Here is a 21,437-nt window from a genome sequence, read left to right on the forward strand (position 1 = left end):
TTAGCTGTGGATGACGCCCTCTGGTTGTTCGTAAAATGAAAAGCATTTACCGGCGACGACCACATCAACGACAGCGGCCATCATCAGGCAGCGCACCCATCGACGCATCGACGCAGCCGCAGCAGAAACTAAGAAAGAAAGAAGAAAAGAAGGAGAAGGAGAAGAAAAAACAACATTTCTGACTCAAGACGAAGTGAAAAAGAAAGTGAAGCTGTCGAGCCACCCCGGATCGGATCGCAGCGGATCGGTTCGGTTCGGCTCTGATCGGCTCGGATCGGATCGGATCGGTCTCTCTGCCAAAAAGTTGTCTCTTTCTGTTGTTGCTTATGTTTATTCTGCCAACAAAGAAAAAGATCACAAAAGCAATGTTTAAGCATTTTCTATTATGCAAATATTTCGGCAGCTGACTCCATGAATATTCACTGCCAAAAAAACAACAAAAAGAAATGCTCAACCAAACAACAAAAAGCGAAAAAGAAATTTAAAAAAAATATAAATATAAATAAAAATCACAAAATCACTTGATTTTGCCTTGAATTCGTTAATCCGTAATCTAGGAACATTTTCTAGACGCACTGACAAAATAAAAATCGAAATTTTTTCATTCCTGGAAATCATAGGAATACTAAAAGAGAAAATGCCGAAAGATAGGAAGAACATCTGCTGCCTTTGCACCGGCCGTATGTATCGAAAGGTAACCACGAGCTGCCATCATTCGTTTTGCAAGTGCTGCCTGCTCCAACAGTTGAAACACAGCATTCGCTGTCCGCTGTGCCGCAAAAACATATTATTTTTCACTGTAAGTAACGAAAAGAGAATAGAGTAGACTCCCCTACCATTCTAACCAATGGTCTGCAAACCCCCTCCGCCAACACCCCAACATAAATGTAGTCGCAGACTTGTTTTGGCAGTGCACCCAACAATTAAGGACTATAATCAGAATCACAGCCAAACTACAAACACTTCTGCAGCTGCTTGAGCCGCGCCCTCCCCCTTCAAGATCCCGAATCTCTGGCGAGCTGAAGATGAGAAGGAACAGCCAATAGCTAAATGGAAGCGCCATCCATTTAGCAGACACTTGCAGCATTCCAAAAATTCCAAAACAATTTCCTGGCTCGGTGGAAGCTTTTGGAATGTAAATTTTCTAAACTACAAGTATAACTATGTTCGTTGGCTGTGCATTCGATTAGCCAGGGCATTTGAATAAATTGGCAAAAGCAAAAAACAAAAGCGAAATAAGGGTCACACTCTCGCCTCTTTAGAACTTTCCCCAGAGGCGAAACTTTTGCGGTAGCCAGGTAGCCAGCTAGCCGCACCTGCACCCGCATCAGCAACCGCACCGAACGCCGACGCTGCCAACGCTCCCGCTCCCACCTGCTGCTCCCGCATGCAAATGCTGCTCCCGCACCCAACTAAATGCCAAACAGCGCACAGCTAATGGCCTGGCGGTCTATGCTAAACAGCCGCGGTCAAAATAATAGGTACGCGCACGATGCCTAAGCGTACCTTCTGCAAACAAACGAAGCACTCGCAACTCCAATTCCATTTCCATTTGAATTATTTAAGGAACATATAAAGCAAAGACTACTATATTTATTTATCGTGCATTAAATCATTCCTTAATTTGGTAAATCACCTTAAGTTCTTATTGGTGTGCCTATTGCCATCGCCACGAGTGTGTGCAATGCACGTGAGTGTGCGGGATGGCCACACTTTTGCTCTTATTACAGTTCGAATAGCCCCTCGCTCACTCTCTTACTCTCTCTCTCTCTCTCTGGCGCGCGCTTTTTCTCTCACCCTTCTTTGCATACTTCACCTACTTCTTAAGCTTTGGCGCGCGTGCAAAACTAACCAAAAACTAAATTGAGTGGAAATTGTAATTTATGGCTGCTTTTTTTGTGGCTGTTTCTGGCTGAGCTGCTCCAACGGAACCTGCAACACCCACAAATATATTTACATATGTACATATGTACACATTTCCATCGTTCATTTGACAGGCACAAAATGCAGGCTGATTTCTGCGCTTAACAGCCTTTAGCCATCATCGAACATTTATTTAACTTTGTTATAAGATTCACTTGAAGCTCTATCTTTTATGGTCTGTTCCACAATCTCTTTTTGCTGCGTGTAGGCTTCAGAATCTAGCTGCAAGATCTCTCAATCATCATCTAGCATTCAAAGCGTCGCGCGTCATTACTCAGGCGCACAGAGAGGGACAGTGGAGAGGGAGAGTGAATGAGCGTGAAACAAGCGCTGCGCTGCCTGCAGTCGCATTTGTCTTTTCCACTTCCACTCCCATTCTCCCACCTACACCATCCCATCCCACCAGCTTGTGGAACCCCATGGCCATCAGTGGGTGCTGTGCTGTGCTGTGTTGTGTTGTGCGTAGTGGAACGTGTCTGGCATACGCAATTTAGAATTTGCAATGGCAATCGAATGTGGATCGAGGCTGACAAGTGAAAACGACTGCTGCCCTGACTGGTGTGAGACGCATTCTGGCCTGCGTCTCTCTCTCTCTATCTCTCGTCGGTCATTGGCAGCTAATCGGCGGGTGTCTTGGCCGGCACTTTCACTCACCCGGCGGCGTCATTAGCATGGCATCATCATCATCATCATCAAGCATCTGTCCACTTGCTGATGTTTGGCTTATTATGGTCTCGAGTTGAGTTGAGTTGAGTAATCCCAAGTGTAGATCAACGATGACCCAACTCGAACTGTAATCAGCTTGTTGTTCCACAGACAATTTACAGGCCTAATTTGGGCTGTTAGATCGAAATCAATTCGTCTCTTTTTTTGGCAACAGTTTGAGCCGAGGGATCTGCTACTATAAGAATCTTTGGAACTTGCAAGAGAGTGCTCCTTCAGGACAGCAATACCGTCTCAAAAGACGTGCCACGAACTATCCAATAAGCTGGTAAAAGACTCTTTTCTTCGCTACTTTTAAGCTGTTCAAATCGAATCGGTTAGGGCACTCTTTTCGTTGAATTTTTTGGTAATTTGTGGATATTTTGCCTCTTAGTTTTATTTGCTTGGCCCAACAACAACAACAAGTACAATTAAGATTAAAGTGTGTGTCGATAACGTGTTTTGTCGATTACGCGCCCGATAAATATTTAGCTTAAAAGTTTAGTGAGGCTGCAAGTGCGAACGCGAACGCGAGTGCTGAGAGTTGAGAGCTAAGGATTCCTTCTGGACGATGTCGAGGGTTGCTCTTCGTCGTCGCGAAAATTGTGATCGGCTTTGCCACCTGCAGCGGCCCCAACATCGGTATCGGCACCGATATCGTTATCGGTATCGGTATCGATATCGAGCTCGGTGTCGCTGCAATCGAACGATAGATTGGCGGGCGCATTGGCCGGCACCAGCAGGAACTCGTTGAACAAAAAGTCCGCATCCATGGACTGAGTCTTGGGGTGATAGCCCCGGACAATGCCCCGCTTGGGTGGTTCTATGAACCGCTCCTTCACGATCAATGCCCCCGGACGAGGGGATGGTGATGGTGATGGTGAGGGCGAAGCCGACGCTGAATGGCAGGCAGACAGAGCGCTGGGCAGTCGCCCAAAGTGTCCTGCGCCGCCTCCACGTAACCGATCCCTGTCTGTTGCTGTACCCGCTCCAGCGCCAGCGCCTGGTCCGGCTCCAGGTCCAGCTCCTGTGCCCTTCTGGTGCTGCGGTGATCCACTGGTGCTCTTTAGGTTGATGCAACTCTGGGTGTGCGAGACGTTCTCATAGTCACCCGTGGCCTGCATGGGCACCCGCTTCAGGGTGTTGCTCTCAAAGGGAAAGTTCGAGTTGGATGTGGACTGTGTGAGATTCTCGAACTTGCGCAGTCGGGCATCCTGCCGCAACTGCTGGGCGGCAGCCGGCAGATTGATGGAGGCATGCAATGCCGCTCCGTCCTTGTCCACCTGCGCTGTGCCCTCGAAGACGCTGATCTGCTTCTGGATGCGCGGCGAGACTGGATCGTGTGAACGGCGCACGGACGGACGAGTGTGCTCCGGCGACGGCTGCTGGATGTGAACGGGCAGGGAGAAACCGAAGCGAGGATCATCGCTGGCCACATCGGGCGGTGGCTCATCGTGACTGGGGCAGCAGTGGCAAATCGCCAGATTTGGCTCCCCATCTGCTGGCAGCGATGGAGTCGTGGCTGCCGACAGGGTAGCATCCTCGTCATCCTCGAAGCCCTAAAGGGGAACGCAGTTAGTGGATGACAGGATGGAAAAGGAATAACCAACTCACATCCATGGAGAGCGTCATGGAGCCCCTGTTTGCCACCATGCTCAGGTCCAGATCCTGGCCGAAGCTCACGGGAGTGAGGCAGTTGAGGGCGTGGTCCGGCTCCCCGGATAAGCCGAAGAAGAGCCCCTCGCCGGACGTCTGTTCACTTACGTTCAGGTAGATATCAGGCGTGGGTCCCTCCAGCTCCGCACACGGTGTGATGGGAGTGGAAAAGTGATCGCTGCGTGAAGAGGGGAACAAAACCATTAAGGAAGGCGAGACGAAGAGCAAACCTATTCTCACAATAAGAGCTGCTTCAGTTCCAGTTCGGATTGTGGTTCCTCGTCTGCCTGAAGGCTCTCCTGCTGCTGCTGCCAAATTTCTTTTGTGGGTTACCCAAATGGTGAAAGTTTTTAGTTGAACCATTAGCGGGCGGAAGCGAAATGGATAAAGATGATACAAAATCGAGTGAGGAATGCGAAAGGAGTGATTGAAAAGTGAACGAGTTGGAAATGAAAAATAAAAGAGCTACAAAAGAAAGAACAAACGAGTGCAGAATGAGTGACGAGTGGTAAAGTGAGCATACAGCGAGTGCAGAAAAGCAGATGGAGAGCATGGAGCGAGTCGGAAGTTGTTGATGTTGAGGCAAGTGAGAAATATTTGATAGAGAGTCGAGTGCCTAGACTCAATTCATAATGAGTTTATTATGTAAAAGTGTTCACTTCTCGCCATGTTTATTCCAATGATCTTAGAAGCTAATTGAAATCAAAACAAAAATGACCAAAAAATAACTATATCTATCCATGTGGATGTTGCATGTTGTATGTTGCATACATCTATATATTAAATTGTTCAATCGTTTGTAGACATAGCACAATACAAGTTAAATATTTAAGTGGTAGAAACAAAATGTTTGCTGCATTTACTCTAAATGCTTGGCTCAATTCAATCCACTGAAAAAAATATTAAAAACAAAAAGAATTCATAAATAACTGAGTTGAAATGAGGGAAAATAACAGTTCTAGTTTCAATTCTTTGATACTCTCGATACTCGTTGAATGAATACAATTTGAACCCAGAGGTTGCTTCATTTTGATCCAGGCAAATGAAAGATTCTCCTCTTACACCTCAAATAGTTACAGCTGAAGTTTATTAGAAAATATTTCACCGTTCTCGGACATTATTGGGAACCTCTTGATTCCAACAAACAAATAATCAGAAAAACAAATTTACAAAAAAAAGTAATTGAAAACTTTAATTGAATCAAACGAGTGAAAGTGCTTTAGAATTTCGTTGTTTCAACCAAAAATAGTTCATGCCAAAAGTCTAAGTGGGATATTTTCTTATGGATATGTTTCAGGGGATCCCTTCAGGACCCTTTTGGATTGGACTTACGTTCTTTTTTGGCGGCAGAAAACGTGCGGGGCTGGTCTTTGTTCTGCTCTTCCAGCGCCAATTCCGAGGGAAGTCTGGGTGTGCCCTGACGTCGTTCTGCGGGATTGTTCATCGAATTCGAGTCGCTGCTGCATCCTTGAAAGGTGACACTCAGTGGCGACTGACCCATTTTCACCATTACACCCGTCGGAGTGCTCGGGGTGTCGCCGGCGCCAACGATGCCTGCAGCGGCATCATCCACATGTGCAGCGAGTGCCATTGAGGAGACGCCAGGCATGGCGCCATGGTCAAAGGCGCGCGGCGGAGAGCCCGTTGGTGTCTTGAATATCTGCGCCAGGATCATGTCCTGCAAGAAACAGTCCAGCTTGCGCAGCGATAGAGCATTGTGAAGGGTTTCCAGCGGTCGTATTGGTGGCACATCGCCAAATCCTGCACGATACCCAGTTGGGAGTCAAATGAGAACGAAATAGCATTACAAATATTTATTCAACATGGAGGAGGCATAAAATGAAATAAAATAAATAAAATGAAAGGAAAATCAAAATGAAAACTTAAAATTAAAATCAGAGTCCGCCGCAGTAAAGGCATTCTTGAGGCATACAAAAATAAGTGTATTCAAACCGAAAGACAATGCAATTAGAGGACTCTAAAGGGTGGGAGATAGAGGATCTCGAATGTTTATCTGCACCAGCAAATGCTGGTTTGAAGTGAACCAAAAGTGCTTTAATTTTTGCACCAAGAATTGCACTCATGTGTTGGAATGATGTGTTCGTAATTTACCCACCCGTTGGTGTACTTTGCTGCTGGTTTTCAGAGCACACAAGATGTACAAATATTTGTTACAGCATTGGCATTGCCTTGCTTTAATATTGCCCCTTTGCAAGACCTTCATTAGTTTTGATCTCCACCCTTTTGTGTGCGCTCAATGCAAGCCCATGAAGTGCTTTACATCATTTGAGACTCCCAGCTTAACTTTACCAATGATAAGCCCAACTGTAGACGGTACTCTTTTAGGCTTAGGACTACTGTATGTGTTGTGTACTCACCGGAAGACGAGACCGGTATCATGTCTCGCAGATTTGGGGCAGATGAGCTGCCGCTTATCACTGCCGTGCTGAAAAGGCTATTAGCGCTGGTGGCCATCTTTTTGCTAAAACCACCGAAACCCAACATTTTCATATAGGACATCTGGCCGGCAATACTGTGTCTTTGGCGACGCGATGATGTTGACGAGTTGGCCGATGAGGCCGAGGCCGATACCGATACCGAAACTGTGCTATCTGTGGCGATGGTATTGGTACAACAAGACGGGGTGGTTGTGGTCGTGGTGGTAGTTGTTGTTGTTGTTGTTGTTGTTGTGTTTGTATCGGTGGTGTTGTTGGTATTGGTATTGGTGTCATTATGTTGAATGATTGATTGATTGGTGATTGGTGTAATTGTTGTTGAAGTTGTTATTGGTATTGGTGTTGTTGTTTTTTCGTATTCATGTTGGTGTTGTTGTTGTTGGTGTTGGTGTGCGTCAGAGGAGGAGGAAGGATCGATCGATTTGAATTGGTTAGTAAATGTTTGATTAGAAGACATTGTTGCTGTATTATTATTGAACAAAGTTATTGTTGTTGTTGTTGTTCTGGTTGTTGTTGTAGCTAGTGTTGGTGTAATTGTCGGTGCTGCTATTGGCATAAGTTCTGTTCGGCTTGCTGTGGCAGTAACCAGCAAAGTTGGCAGATTGTAAACCACCAAAGCCTGTGGCTGTGCCACTTCACTGTTTAATGCTGGTATGGGTTCGGGATCGGGATCGGGACCGGGTGTGGGATTCAGGTTCTGTGTGACATTCTCGGCTATGGGCTCGAAGCAGCTCACAAAACAGCCGCCGGGCGGTGCTGCCACCGAGCAGGCCGCAAAACGAAAGGGATTCTCTGGAAGCACCATCGCCGAGCTGGGCATCACCGAGAGCTGGCCACACGAATGACTGGTGGCCTTGCGGTGTCCAGCACTGGAGACTGAACTGTCGACAGCTATCGGTGCCTTGGTAGGATGGGTCTCCTCCATGCGCTTGCACAGCCTCAGGGTGGAGGCGGTGGGCGAGGTGGTGGCATGGCTCATGGGCGAGAGAGCTGTCGGACCAGAAGGTCGCCGTCCGTATGGGACGGTCATCAGGCAGGCCGGAGCCGAGCTGGAGAGCTGAAAATCATCGTCAAAGCTGCTGCCACCGACTTCGATGGCATCTGCTTGCTCGTTGCCCGTCGCAGTGCTGTGTGCCACCTCGGAGCTGCTCACAGTCTGTCCCAGATCCATCAGACTCTTCGAGTGCGAGTGGGCCTGGGCATGGAGCGCCAGAGCCGACGAGCTGGTACAGTTGCAGCTCAGCGGACGCTCATTGGTGGCCATGGGCGAGATCTGGGGCAAGTGCTGCAGATGCTGGGGCACCTCGCGACCCGACTGCAGGTCATCCGGCTCATCGTAGCTCTCCATGCGTCCCATGGTCAGCACGTGAAGTCGCTTGTGGGCGGACGGGCCGCACTGGGGTGTGCCCGGGTTCAAGGAGAAATCAATGTCAGACAGGGGCAGCTCGTTCGTTGAGGAGTCGATCTTAAAGAAGGACAGACTGTCCGTGACGCGGATCTGGAAGGCCGTGCGACTGCCCCCCTTGGGCGCCCCTTCTCCGATGCCCACCCGGGCATGATCTATCTCTCCGAAACTGGACGCAGGCGCTGTGGCTTCGCGTGGGTATTGGATAATGAAGAGTTAGTACGAATGATTGGGTTGTTCCGTCCATCGAAAGTCAGCCACGTGTCGGAGTGAGTATGTGTTTGTGTGTGTTCGTGTGTGTCGGAGTATTTGTTGTGGGTGTACAAATAGAAAAGTCATTAGCCGAGATACTCAACAAGTTTGAGGAACGAATAGAGAAAATGCTTAATGGAAGGTTCATAAAAAGGTAAGCAAATGAATTTGAAAACAAACCAAAAAAAAGGAAGCAAGGGAACTAAAAAGTTCGGCTGGCCGAATGCAAAATGCTCTTGCAAGAGAAGGCTGCTCATATTTGAGACTTCAACTGATCTAAATATGGGGTAGCGTCATCCTCCAATAGTTCTCAAGTCTCCTCAAAGGTATCCAAATTATTCAAATTTCTAATTTGTGGCTGCTGCCGGACTTCTGCTTGAATTTTAGAGCATCACTGATCACGGCATAAACACTTTCTTGCAAGAACATTTCAAAAGCTCAAAGCTTCGAAGCTTTCACTGCAGCAGCTGCAGGCAGGCTCTTCAGGCAGCTTGAGTGTGGCGGCAGGTAACAGGCGGTTGAGGATAAGCTTGTGTGTGTGTGTGTTTTTTTTCTTTCTTTCTTTTTAGTCTTGAGGCGAGAGTCCAGTTAGGTCTTTGTGTACGAGCGTGCGTGGGCGTATTTGGGTATTCGGTGTGTGTGTGTGTGTCTGTGTGTTTGTGTTGGGTTAGGATTTGGATTGTACGTACGGGCTTTGGGTTATGGGTTCTGCAAACAACAACAACGAGCAACGAACAGACACAGACAATAACTGTACAAAGTTTTCTTCTTATTTTTTTTCTTTCTTTTTCTTCCTTTCAACTGTTCGCCTTTCATGCACGAAGACCAAGACAGAGACAAAGAGAGACGGGGGTTGGGTGGCACAGAGGAAGAGACAGACAAATAACCAGAAACAGAGGTACACGCACAGGTGTTATGTACACAAAGAAAGATACAGAGATAGAGAAAGAGTAGGAGGAGAGCAGGAGGAGGGATAATAAAAAAAGAGAGTGTGACCATTCTGCAGCTGGAGCCCGACAAGTGTAATTCCGAAGACAGTTCCAAGTCCTTTGCTTGGAAATGTTTGGAAAGCACTTCCCGGGGCCCAGCTGCCGGCAGGGGATTTGATTGTGGTTTTGGTGGTTGTGTGTGGACGAGGACGAGGCCGCGCCAGAGTGACCAGTGTGGCAGTGTGACCAGTGACCAGCATTGCCAAGTACACGGGATTCCGCGGCCAGATGCTTATAGATTTTCCGTTTTTCTCATGTAGAAAGTAGAGAACGAACGAGAGAAAGAGAGTGAGTTTGAGTTTGAGTTTGAGTTTGAGATTGAGAGCGAGACAGAGTGAGTTCGAGAGTGAGCTTGCGAGAGATCGAGAGCGGGAGATCGGGAGAGGACGAGATGTTTGCTTGCGTATGGATGTCGATGTGGATTGAATGTGTGAGCGTGTCTCGTATGGTTATCATCTCATCGATCGTCCCACAATATTAAGTACAAAATCATTCGACACAACGTTGTTGAAACCGAAAAATTGAAAACCAAAAATGTTGGGCACAGCTCGTGGGAGAAGGCTACAAACAAAATATAGGCAATTCCTTCTTGCACTTTTTTCTACATATCCAAAAATAAGAGGAAACAAAACATCTTTCGTTTACCATTCGAAATAGCAAGAGAGAGAGAGAGACACAATGTAGCGGCACTTTATCTAAAGATACTTGGAAAAATGGGAATCAATTCAGATACAAATACAGGTACAGGTACAGACATATACAGAGAAAATATTCGGAATAAACTTTGGTAGGGTTCTGGGCATGGGATACCTGGGGAAGTTTCAAGGTTTCTTTTCTGTGGGGCCTTCTGGGGATCGCGGAAACGCAGGCATACAACAAAAAGGAAAACGGAACAAAACATGCTACAAACCCAAATGAAAACACCACAAAATGAATGAAAAGAAAATGCAAAGACAACATTTGAAAGTTAAGTGAAAAGCGAAGCGCAGCTTCGGAACAGCCGAAGATGGTATAACCTGGTAGGAAGATCAGTATGGAACACCCCGCAACAACTAAATCACAAATTGATGTGCATATATTCCCCATCAAAATCGGACAATAAAACCATAACTATAAAGTTGTTAAATGTATGTTGTTCGATGTTATATGGATGGGTATATGGCTGGATGATCCGTACTATGGATGTGGATGATAGTGTGGCGCGAAAGGATAGGTCTACAAGTACAAAGTTTGCCCGATTTACAGATGAATACTCCTCAATGTTTGTGGGTTTTGTTCACTAGCAGATCTTCTATTTACGTTACCCCCCAAATGAGTCGAATCCTTGCCTAATCTTCCACCGCTTAAAGTCCCCTTCCAGGTTATAGGCTAAGCAGCGAAATGGTTAAACCGCAATCGAAATGTGATCAAAACTCGCAACTGGCCAATTCGTTAATGAAGTGTTACTTAAGTAGATAAGTGTTGGAAAACGAAAACATACACAATTCAACCCCGTGTTTAGTTTGAAGGAAAAGTAGTAAGAGAATGGGGAAGCCCCAGGCTTCGCTTTGGCGCTTCGGCAGCTTAGGCGGTTGCAAGCGCAAAACACACACTCACTCACACACTCACACATACATACACACATTCAGGAGCAACATTCCGCCAGATATACATACCCGTCTGCTTGCAACAACTGCCGGATGTGGGACGCTGCTCGAAGCTGCGGGAACGCGGCTCACAGTCCGGACTCACGGCCCGCATATCGGGACTGATGGGCCGCAATTGTTGCTGCTGGCTCTGGCCTTGGCTCTGTTGCTGTTGCTGCTGCTGCTGTTGCTGCTGGTGATGGCTGAGCTGATGCTGCTGGGAGGCAAGCTCCTCGTTGAGCCGCTTGGCCAGATCCATTGCCTCGTGCCCGCTTACCGTGTGATGCGATCCAATGGGTATGGGCTTCGATTTGAGATGTTTGGTGCGCAGCTCCAGCCGATTGAATCCAGCATTGAAGACATTGCTGCTGGAGCCAGTGCCAGAGATGTGCTCCTCGCAGCTCTAAGGGAGATTGGGGTGGAACGGGAATTAGCAATTTGCGGACAGCTGAACGGACAGCTGAACGGACAGCAGTTCCCTGACATCACTGCAAGATCTATCCCGTAAAATGACTCAACTAACCCCTGACTTTTTGGTGTTTTGCTCCTCGCCCGAGTTGTTGTCGTTCTCCTCCTCGATGCGTGCGGGATTTGCCTCGTCCGATGACTGCTGGCTCACGTTGCAGGCATTGTCGCCGTGGGAGTGTGGCCGAAAGCCGGGCCCTGGTGGCAGATTCTTCTGCACGCAACAGTTGACGCCCGGACTGAAGTGCAGCTCGACGTGGAAACGTTCCTCGGAAGTGGGATCCTTGGTGGGGTCCTCGTACAGCATAATGACAATCTGTGACATGTAATTCAGCTCAGAAACCATCGAAATGTAGTCCATGGCGCGACGCCATTGCTCGTCTGTGACGACATTGAGCAGTCCGCCGTATCGGAGGACGGTCAGCAGCGAGTGGACATGGGACTCGCTGGTGAAGTACAAACGAGTGCGCACATGACGCTGGGGACTGGCCACACCGTGGCTATAGTGTGGATTGAGGCGATTCATAAACTCATCCTCCACCTCATCGATATTCCGCTGCAGATCGCCCTTGATCTTGCGCAGCAGCGGCGAACAAATGCCCTGCCCAATGGCCAGCTTCTCCTGCGGCGTCAGCCCATACTCCTGCGGTATAACAATGTCGGCCAGATTCTTGGCATAGATGTACAGCTCCTCGGCCTGATCGTACTGCAATGTGTGCTGATTGTGCTGCAGATCGTACTTAATGCAGTCATAGATATCCGGTATCTTCGAGATGTCAAACAGATTCGATTTGGTGCTGAAATCCTTCTCGATCTTCTCCCAGCGGCAGCGCATCAGGTCCCACGTCTCGCCATGGTACAGTATGGCATCCTTGGTCTTGGGATCATCCTTCTTGATGCTGATTATGTGCAGCAGTTCCCGGATCAGCAGATGCACATGGCGACAGCAGTCCACGGGATTCTTGACAAAGTCCAGCGCCTGCGTGATCGATTTGCTGTTGCACGGATTGATGTGCTCACGATCCTCCTTGGTGAACTCGCGATCATTTTGCATCAGCTCGTGCAGGCGACCCTTGGCGCTGTTGGTGTACAATTACAGAAGATCTCTGAGAGATTAGCCCGCAGATCAGCTTGCAGCATTTTACTCACCGATTCTGATACTTGCTCGAATCACAATCGTTGTCCAGCAGCCCATTTGTGTTGGCGCTTTTGACCATCTGCACCAGAATGGGCGTCAGCTCGCCCTCGAGCGCCAGCAGACCCTTGGCAAAGGCAGCCGCTGTCATCTGCACACGACCCTCATCCGAGGCATAGATCTTCAGATCGTGACGAAACGTTGAGTGTAAGCTGGCAGACAAGTGATCGATTAAGAGAGCAAAAGAAAAGAGTCACCAAATTGCCTACCGTAGTAGACCCAATCCCTGGGTGCCCGAGTAATCGGAACGTCCCTGACCTCCGGGATACATGCAGCGAAAAATGCGACCCAGCTCCTCGGCTTGGATGCGTCCGGCAGGCGTTAGCTCGCCACCCCATTTGAGGATGAGAACCAGCGATGGTTCGGCGGCTGATGCCGCTGGCGGGTTTGCCTCGCTGCGTTTGCTGGGATTGCTGTTCAGCTGGGACTTGCTATCATCGGAGCTGGAGCCGCGTGGGCGTCCCTTGGGCTGGTACTTCATCTGCACCTTGCGATTGATGCCCGAAAAGTGGCCGTACATCTCGAGCACGTTCTTCAGCTGCTCCAGCTTGCTCTCCTTCTCCTCGATCTCGGCGTGCGCCTTCGTGTGAATCTCGCTGAGCAGGAAGCGGGCAATGTCAAGGATCTCCTGCAGCTGCTTGGGTCGCTTCAGCTTCACATGGCCCAGCTTGTAGCCATCGTATTTTTCGAATATCTCAAAGAATCTGCACAATGAATGGGCAAAGGAATTAGACCAGAGTCGATGGATGGATAGCCTCTACTCACTTTGGATGCCGCACTTCGACCTTCATCTTCTGCTTGGGCGTGCGATCTCCGTGTCGTATCACTGCCACCACACAGCGCAGCTCCATCATTTTGCCGAAGGTGGTGGGCACAATGGGTGGATCGTCCAGTTGGAATGGCACCGACCAGGGTATGTGCAGCGTTGGCGTCAGCTCCCTGAGTATCATGTTGCCCAAGATCTTGGCGCAATCATCGTAATACTTGTTCGAGTTCTTCACGAAACTGAAGCCATTCACATCGCACACGTAGCTCTTGCCATTGGCACGCAGGAGATCGAAGCCGCAGACGGTTTGCTTGAAGGCCAGGCACACTTTGCGCGAAATGAGCTTCTCGGAGTGATTGAGGATCACCGGGTAGCGGATCTCTTTGCCCTCGCTGTCGCGCTCCACTTTGCCATCCAGCGCGGGACTCTTGCGTGCCTCTGCGTGGGCGTAGTCGGGTCCCACGGTGTAGACCTTCACGTCGGTGCCTGAAAAGTACACTAAGTTGTAAAGGTAATGCTGGATTCAGTGCGTTCGACTGGCGGCCAGTATGATGAGCTGAACAGTGCTGAACAGAGCTGAACAGAGCGGCGTGCGGCGAGAAGGGGGAACGGCGAGTGACGAGTGGCGAGTGGCAGTTAACGAGTGGCAAGACGCAAGACAATGGTCAAATGAGTTGTTAAGCTGGAGGGGAGTGGGGATTAAGCTAGCCAAACAAAAGCCTTCAACAAGAACAGGCAGCCATAACGTGTCGGGATGGTAGACAGGGCTGGGACTGGGGGGATTGTTGGGGGATTTCGGGAGCGGGGATGTCAGGATCTCGGGTAGTACCTACAGCTGCATAGAGCATGGGAGCATAGAGAGCAAGTTGCATACCATCGGTGGGCATGAAGTCCTCGTAGATAAACGAGCCCGTCTTGCGCACACGCGACTCCGGCGAATAGACACTGCTCCTACTGCCGATCTTACGAAACAAACGCTGACTTCCGCCTCCCGCTGACGTTGGGTAATAGATGTAGATATTGTGATCCTCCGCTGAGACTGGCTTCTCCACGAACGGCTTGTTGAACGTTATCCCATTGACCTCCACGTGATCCTCCGACTCGATAAGCTCGTGATCTATCTCAACGATAAAGAGAGAGATGTAAGAATTAGCAGGAATATTTGCGGGTGTTCATGATACTCACGCTTGGGATCGGGTGAGTCGCGATCGAGGACCGCATAGCGTGGTATCTCGATGCCCTCCTTCTCGAGTATGGCATAGACACGCCGCCTGTCCTGTATGTCGTACTGCATGTGCAGATTGTTGAGCACAAACGGATTGCGCAGCTGTGCGTACTCGATGGCCTTCTCCAGGGGGAAACCCTTCGAGTGGAACGACACCAGACAGTCGCAGGTGGGCCAGTTCTGGACCGGTTCCCGCAATATCACATTCTCCTCGAATGTCACCAGTTTGATGAACTCGAACTCGCCCAGTCGTGTGAGAATCTCCTTCATTGGCTTTGATTGCGTCTTCTTGGCCATGGCACAAATGCCGACCATAACCTGCTTGCTGTTGCTGGAGGAGGTGCTCGTGTCCGAGTCCATGCCGTCATTGCTTTCCCCAAAGTCCGTGTCGCCCTTTGAATGTACAAGGAAACGGGTATGGATTATTGGATTTGTTAGCTTTACTTTCCTCAGCAAAGAACAAGGAACAAAACAGGGCGGAGGGACAGGCAGGCTGTTGCTTTGGTTCTCCCTGCTGAGCGCACCTGCAGGGAGCTCTCTTTACTCGTTGGCTCGCTCACTGCTCTCTCACAATTATTCGATGCTGTATTTTGATGTGTCTCGAATCGAGAGTGTCGACAGTAGAATCAAACAGCTTTCGAGTCGAATTTTAAGGTTGTTTTTACCATGAGAAGTTTGACATAAAGCTAGAGCAAACCTTTGATCAAAAGGTTCAACAATTTGCCATACATTCGGGCCGTTACTTACGCTGATTTAGAATCGGCTCAGAAAACGTTGGGCGAAGTTTCTTCGCTCGAGTCTAGACTAAATTCTTAACCAAATAAACCAGTTCCAACTGTCAACCAAACAATATTTCAATTAGCAAATTGAAGCCCCCTGCTCTGCCACTCATTCATTAACGTCTTTTTGTCTGGCAGACGGGTATCGGGTAACCGGTAAGTGGGGGGGAGTTGTGGGAGACCCATGAGACCTACATTCAGACAGATGTCGCAGTAGCAAAAGTCATCGCTCTCGCCATCGCTGCCATGACTCGGTCCATAGTCCTCGTAGTCGCTGACATTGAAGGGTCCATATTCCCCATCATCCTCATCATCAGCCGCTGCCGTACCCTTGTCCAGCTGCCTGGCGTGAACGCCGGCGCTGTGGCTACGTCGCTGACACTCGAGCAAACGGTTGCGTCGCAGCCGATCCCGGACACGTCCACGTCGCTGTGCATGCCCCGACTCCCCACCTGGGATCGCCTCCAGGCTGTGACGGCGACTGGGCCGACGATCCTCGCCACCCGCCGCTGGCTCCGAACCGGGCAACACGGCGGCTGTGCTTACAGCGGCACTCGCCGCCGCTGCTGCCTCGAGTTTCTTCTTGTGGCGCTGGTGGCGCGAGCGTAGCTTTTTGAGACGCCACCAGTCCTTGAGCCAGGTCCATTCCATGTCGGGTTCACCACTCAAGCGGTGCGGTACGTGCCAGAGCAAACAAATTCCGAAAGCAATTCAAAGCGGAGCAAGCGATGGACGGGGGGTCGCGAACTGTTCCGTGTTCCGTGTACGGCAATCAACTGACGTGAGTGGCTCGTACAGTAAATCTCATTGGATCGTATCGCTTCTCACGGATCAGCGTGGAGAGATAGAGAGAGGGAGGGGTGAGGTCACGGAGTATGCCAATTGGCCTGCGCCCACTCACTCGCAGAGCAGCAAAAAGAGAGGCCAAAGCACACAGCGAAGAGAGAGAGAGAGAGAGAGAGAGAGAGAGAGAGAGAGAGAGAGAGAGGCGTCAGCTGTTGTCGCTATCGCTCTCTTTGTGTAATTGTTTCGCCATACTGGAAGCGTAAGCGTGCGTTCGTCTTATCATCGTCGTTGTTGCTTTTGCTGTTGTTGTTGTCGTTTCCATTGTTGACACAACAACTTAACTTAACTACAACTTAGCGTACACGTCCGGCCCCAAGCACAAAGAGTAAATGAACAACAAACGAGGCGAACAGTGGACAGTGGACAAAGAGTAAAACGGTGAAACGACAATGACAACGACAACGTTACCCGTGAGCGTGCAAAGAGTAGCAAAAATACGATAAGCATTTCAGTGCCAGGTGATAAGAAACGCTTGAAGCAGAGAGAATCTCCACCCCAACAAAATTGCTCAGGTAAAGTCGCCATTTGTGTGTGTGTGTGTAAAAAGAGATACTACGAGTACATAAAGTAAAAAGCTATAACTTCGACAGCTGCCAGACACTATGACACCCCGTACTTAAATCTTAGGAATTATACAAATTATAAATTATATTTCTGCATGCGGTTTATTCCCCTTCCACCTCTCTCTGACTCCTCTTTCATCTCTCTCTCGCTCTCTCTCTTTTTACTCTTATACATTAACCGCTATGTCTCCTATTGATCTTCTCTGGTATCAAAGAACCAAACTTCAAACGGAACGTGCACACAACTATAATAAATGGGCGGCTGATGCTGTTTAAAAATATCTTTAAATACTTTATGGTACATACAATCTATACGAACCTAATATACCCCAATTCTCTTTGAGTTTCTGACTAATAACCAGACTAATTTTCATTTCATGACTAAGCCCCAAGCCACGAGGTGCCAACCTTCAAAGTTACATGAGAGATTCAACGAGAAATCATGCCCTTAAAAGACAGAGACCTCAGAAAAAGGGGGTTGCTAATACATGCATGGACTTTTGCCTAGATTAGCTCAGACACGAGCAGTAGGAATATAATTAGCCTTAGATAATTAAAATGGAAAAGTAAGTTCTATCATTGATCATCTAGCATTTATAATACACTTGCATTCCCACTCTCTCTCTCTCCACACAGCTGCACCTACAAGCAGCTTTAGCTCTTTCCCAAATATCTGCATGGGATATCCATATTGAAATTCGAAAGCGAAGCTAAACTTAACAATCTTTCCAAACATATAACCTTAGTTCATTAAACTATTGCCCGCATTTTCAACTAATTAAATAAATCATATCATGCTTGATCGATGAAACCAGAGCTGATCTTTTGTTGCCTGAGCTGCGATGAGCTTTCAAAGCTCGCTCTCAGTGTGCGCGCTCAACATCATCCGGCACGAATTTACCGGTTACCGGTTACCGTTTACCGGTAGATGGTGCCGCCACTTAAACAAGCAAATGTAAAAACTAAATTTACATTGACACAAAAAAATGGCTAGGATTTTTGCGTTTTGGGGCATGCTTTTGGGCCTTCTGCCGAAAGTCATTTTGTGTAAAATTCATACACAAACATTGAGGCATTTTGCGCCTCCGAGATATGGCTGTAGATTTTGTAGGAAAATAAGCAATAAATAAATGTTTAATATATTTGAATTCTTTTTTGCCGAATCTACGCACTTTTTATCATTTTTATACCCGGTACTCGAAGAGTAAATAGGGTATATTGTATTTGTGCACAAAGTGAATGTATGTAACGCACAGAAGGAAACGTCTCCGACCCCATAAAGTATATATATTCTTGATCAGCATCAATAGCCGAGTCGATTGAGCCATGTCTGTCTGTCCGTCCGTCTGTCCGTCTGTCCGTCCGTCTTGTTGAGCGCCTGGATCTCAGAGACCATAAAAGCTAGAGCCACCAAATTTTGCATCCAGACTTCTGTATGCTCACACTGTTACAAGTGTATTTCAAAAATGAGCCACGCCCTCTTCCGCCCCCGCAAAAGGGCGAAAACCTCCCAAATCTACAATTTTAAAGATAAAAGAAAACTAAAAACGCCATTCCGTAGGGAATGACTATATCTATCTGATCACCAAATTGGGATCCGATTGGATCATTATTATGGCCACAATGAAGAAATTAAGTTGCAGTGGCTAAACCCACCCTGTCCAGCAGCTTTTGTTGCTTTTACACATTCTCTCATTCACACTCTGCTTCGCGCAGTGGCAGAGGCCTCTTCCCCTGACACGTCTCTGACTCATCCTCTGCCACGACTCTGCCGCTGCCTCTGCCCTGACTCTGCAGTGTGTGTCTCTAGGGGAGGGTGGCGAGCTAAAGGAACGTGTTGGCGTGAGTAGTGTTGTTGATGTAGATGACAGATGAAGAGAAAATGTAAAATTTGACAAATAACCGCTAAGGTGCAGATGTAGTACTGAGTACCGGGTATAAGAGTTGTGACGCGGCTTAAGACGCGTCTCACAACGTTCCTCCTCGTTTCGTTAAAAATCAGGAATACAATTTATTAAAAGCTTACCCCAAAAACAGAACCGGCAAGGGAACGCGTGTAACAATACCAAGAGGCAGCGAGCGCCTACAGCTCTGTGCAAAGGTTGGACCGCAACTGGGATCTGCACTGGCCAGCCCACAGACCCAAAGAGATCAGAACCAAAATCCAGCCAGCAAAAAGGCAAACAAACGAATTAAACAAATAACGAGGTAATTAATTAATGCATAATAACACGAGTTAATTAGGTCTCGAAGCGCCAGCCCAGCCGAGCCCAGCCAATAGAGCAAACAATCGAAACGCAATGGAAAATGTAACAAATATAAAACTGTAAGGAAAAGCAAGCAACGGGACCCGAAGTCTGAGATACCCCTGCAGTAATCGAAGCTTGCAGTTCACTTTTGGTTCACCATTGGCAGACTTTATATTCAAGAGTTTGCTTCAATTAGTTTGAATTAATTAATTATTTGAATTTTTTGTCGAACCGACAAGCGGACTGCTGGATACTCCAAGTTTTTAATGCTATTATTTGGAAATTCTCTGCCAGGGTATCAATATGGGTTTACCGAAGGAAAGCGAAAACAAATAAACAAAATAAAACAGCCAAAAGCGGTTTAAATGTAAAACGCAAGCCCAAAACAAAGAACGTAAAAACGTATGTAAATATAAAGAAAACGGAATAGCAGATAAGAGATAAAGACAACGTTTCTTTATTTTAATGGGGGTTCCATTCACACTACTCCCATTGGTAGACAGTCGAAAATAAATCCAAAGTCAGTGCGCACTTTTGACTTTGATGCAATTTTAGTTTGCTGAATCACAAAAAGTGTGGTAACAAAATGAAGTTGCGTTGGCCCGACGCACAGACTGACGGACGATGGACGGACATGGCCTTAATTCTGCCCAAAAAAACTTTCTGGGATCGGAAACGCTTTCTGCTAGCTGTTACGCACATTCACCACAAAACTACTCGAACTCCTCTCTTACAGGCACAACAATTCGTGTACACACAATTTTCATTTTGCACAGTTGCCGTAGGAGCTGTACCGTTATATCTGCTTATGCGTAGATGAAATGTTGTGTATGTGTGCACGATGCTGTTTGTGTTGTCTATGCCAAACTGTAATTGTTCACCAAATTCAGTTACAATTCGATTTTATGTGTGTCTGCCACCGATGCGAGCCGTGTGAATGGGCGGGGGAAAGTAAACCAATATTAAAATATTGCCGGTGGAATGGCAATCGTGCAACGAAAAGAAAATAATGGAAATTCACCGGATGGGAAAACGAAGAGGAGCGAGGCTCCATCGGCAAGTCGCTGACGTCTACGTCTGTCTCTGGTGACGTCGCAGAAGATTGGGGTAAGGGAGAAAGAAGAAGAGATAAAATTAACCCACAAACACGCACACAAACACACACAAACGCACCACCCAAATTTGGCGTTGAATTTACATGCGTCAGCCAACGTCTCTGTCCCTCCGACTGGGCTCCTGCTGTTGGCACTGACGTAGCTGCAGTCCCTTCGTCAGACGCTTCTGCCGCTGGGCAGTGACGCTGCCTTCTCCAGCCGCGACGACGCAGGCTGCACCTACGGCTGCTGCTGCTGACAGCTCCTCTAGTATAATCATTCCTTCCTCCTCCGCTGCCCGCAAACTTTTCGAAGCTATTTCCCATTATTAGAACTGTTGAGAGGGAGAAGGATGAATTATGTTCAAGCAGACCACGCACCCACACACAACCAGAGGGAGAAAGAGAGAGGAAAAGTGGGGCATGTGAGAGTGGCCCTCCGAGAGCGAGGAAGCTTTTGACATTGACATTGACCAGTCAGCTGTTTCATGGAACGAAGAGGAGGAAGCTGCTGCAGCAAACTCAAACAGATTCAGGGTCAAATTCTACACACACATGAACATACGCAGCAATGTAAAGCATTCAAAAAATAACAATTGGGATATAGTATTGTATCACTATGAATTAAAGAAAAGCGCATACATTTATGTCCTGACCCAAATAGAAGCCGACGCGATGCTGCTGCTGCTGCTGCTGCGTTTGCTGCTGCTGCCCTGTCGCTGATGACTGTAAATTGTGGTGCTGCTGTTGCGTCGGCTTTTGCGACTGTTGTTGCTGCTCCGGGACAGCGTGCTGTTTATAGTGTGCTGCCTCTGCTGCAGCAGCGCTGCATTGGCTCGATTGACGCAAGTCCTGGTATCCCGACTCCAACTCCGTGTAGGACATGATGATGCGTTTAGTGTTGGTGTTAGTGCGTTGGCGTTTTGGTTAGACAAGGAAAAGAATGTTGCTGCTTCTGCCGCTGCTGCTGCGCTGCTTCAGCATTTGCGGCTTTTCTGCTGCAACGCAGAGGACCACACACACACACCCACGCACTCAGAATCTCTCGGAGAGCAGCTCCCACGAAGGCACACAAACACACAAGCACTCTGGGCAGGCAGAGCTCTCATGCATGCACTCACACACAGCCACACGCACTTGTCGCGTGTTAAAATGTATTTTGTATTTTTATTAATAATCTTCTGCTTCGCTTCTCTATTTTAATTTGTTGTTCATTTTATAGTTTATTTTCACACAAAAATAATATAA

The 21,437-nt window shown here is 47.9% G+C and overlaps 1 protein-coding gene across 10 annotated transcripts; it reads right to left on the reverse strand.

Moving 5' to 3' along the window:
* Positions 1 to 2,938: 2,938 nt before the first annotated feature.
* LOC117901748 (inositol hexakisphosphate and diphosphoinositol-pentakisphosphate kinase) lies at positions 2,939 to 21,412 on the reverse strand. Of its 10 annotated transcripts, XM_034812653.1 has the most exons (14): positions 20,270 to 20,531; positions 20,118 to 20,179; positions 14,620 to 15,052; positions 14,309 to 14,551; positions 13,434 to 13,932; positions 12,878 to 13,372; positions 12,623 to 12,820; positions 11,532 to 12,552; positions 11,039 to 11,411; positions 6,660 to 8,330; positions 5,614 to 6,042; positions 4,522 to 4,600; positions 4,240 to 4,459; positions 2,939 to 4,184 (listed from the first exon to the last, which is right to left on the reverse strand). In XM_034812653.1, exons 1-14 carry the CDS (start codon positions 20,514 to 20,516, stop codon positions 3,177 to 3,179), a joined length of 6,978 nt encoding a protein of 2,325 aa, XP_034668544.1. In that variant the 5' UTR covers positions 20,517 to 20,531; the 3' UTR covers positions 2,939 to 3,176. The 10 variants fall into 10 exon arrangements, with proteins under 10 accessions (XP_034668544.1, XP_034668603.1, XP_034668563.1 ...); XM_034812712.1 differs by lacking the exons at positions 20,118 to 20,179; positions 20,270 to 20,531 and adding an exon at positions 20,832 to 21,412 and having other exon boundaries at positions 6,660 to 6,893; positions 13,434 to 13,920; XM_034812672.1 differs by lacking the exons at positions 20,118 to 20,179; positions 20,270 to 20,531 and adding an exon at positions 20,832 to 21,412 and having other exon boundaries at positions 13,434 to 13,920.
* Between the last annotated feature and the right edge of the window lie 25 nt (positions 21,413 to 21,437).

The sequence above is a fragment of the Drosophila subobscura genome, chromosome A (genome assembly GCF_008121235.1).
Source record: "Drosophila subobscura isolate 14011-0131.10 chromosome A, UCBerk_Dsub_1.0, whole genome shotgun sequence".
In the NCBI taxonomy this organism is placed as follows: Eukaryota; Metazoa; Arthropoda; class Insecta; order Diptera; family Drosophilidae; genus Drosophila; species Drosophila subobscura.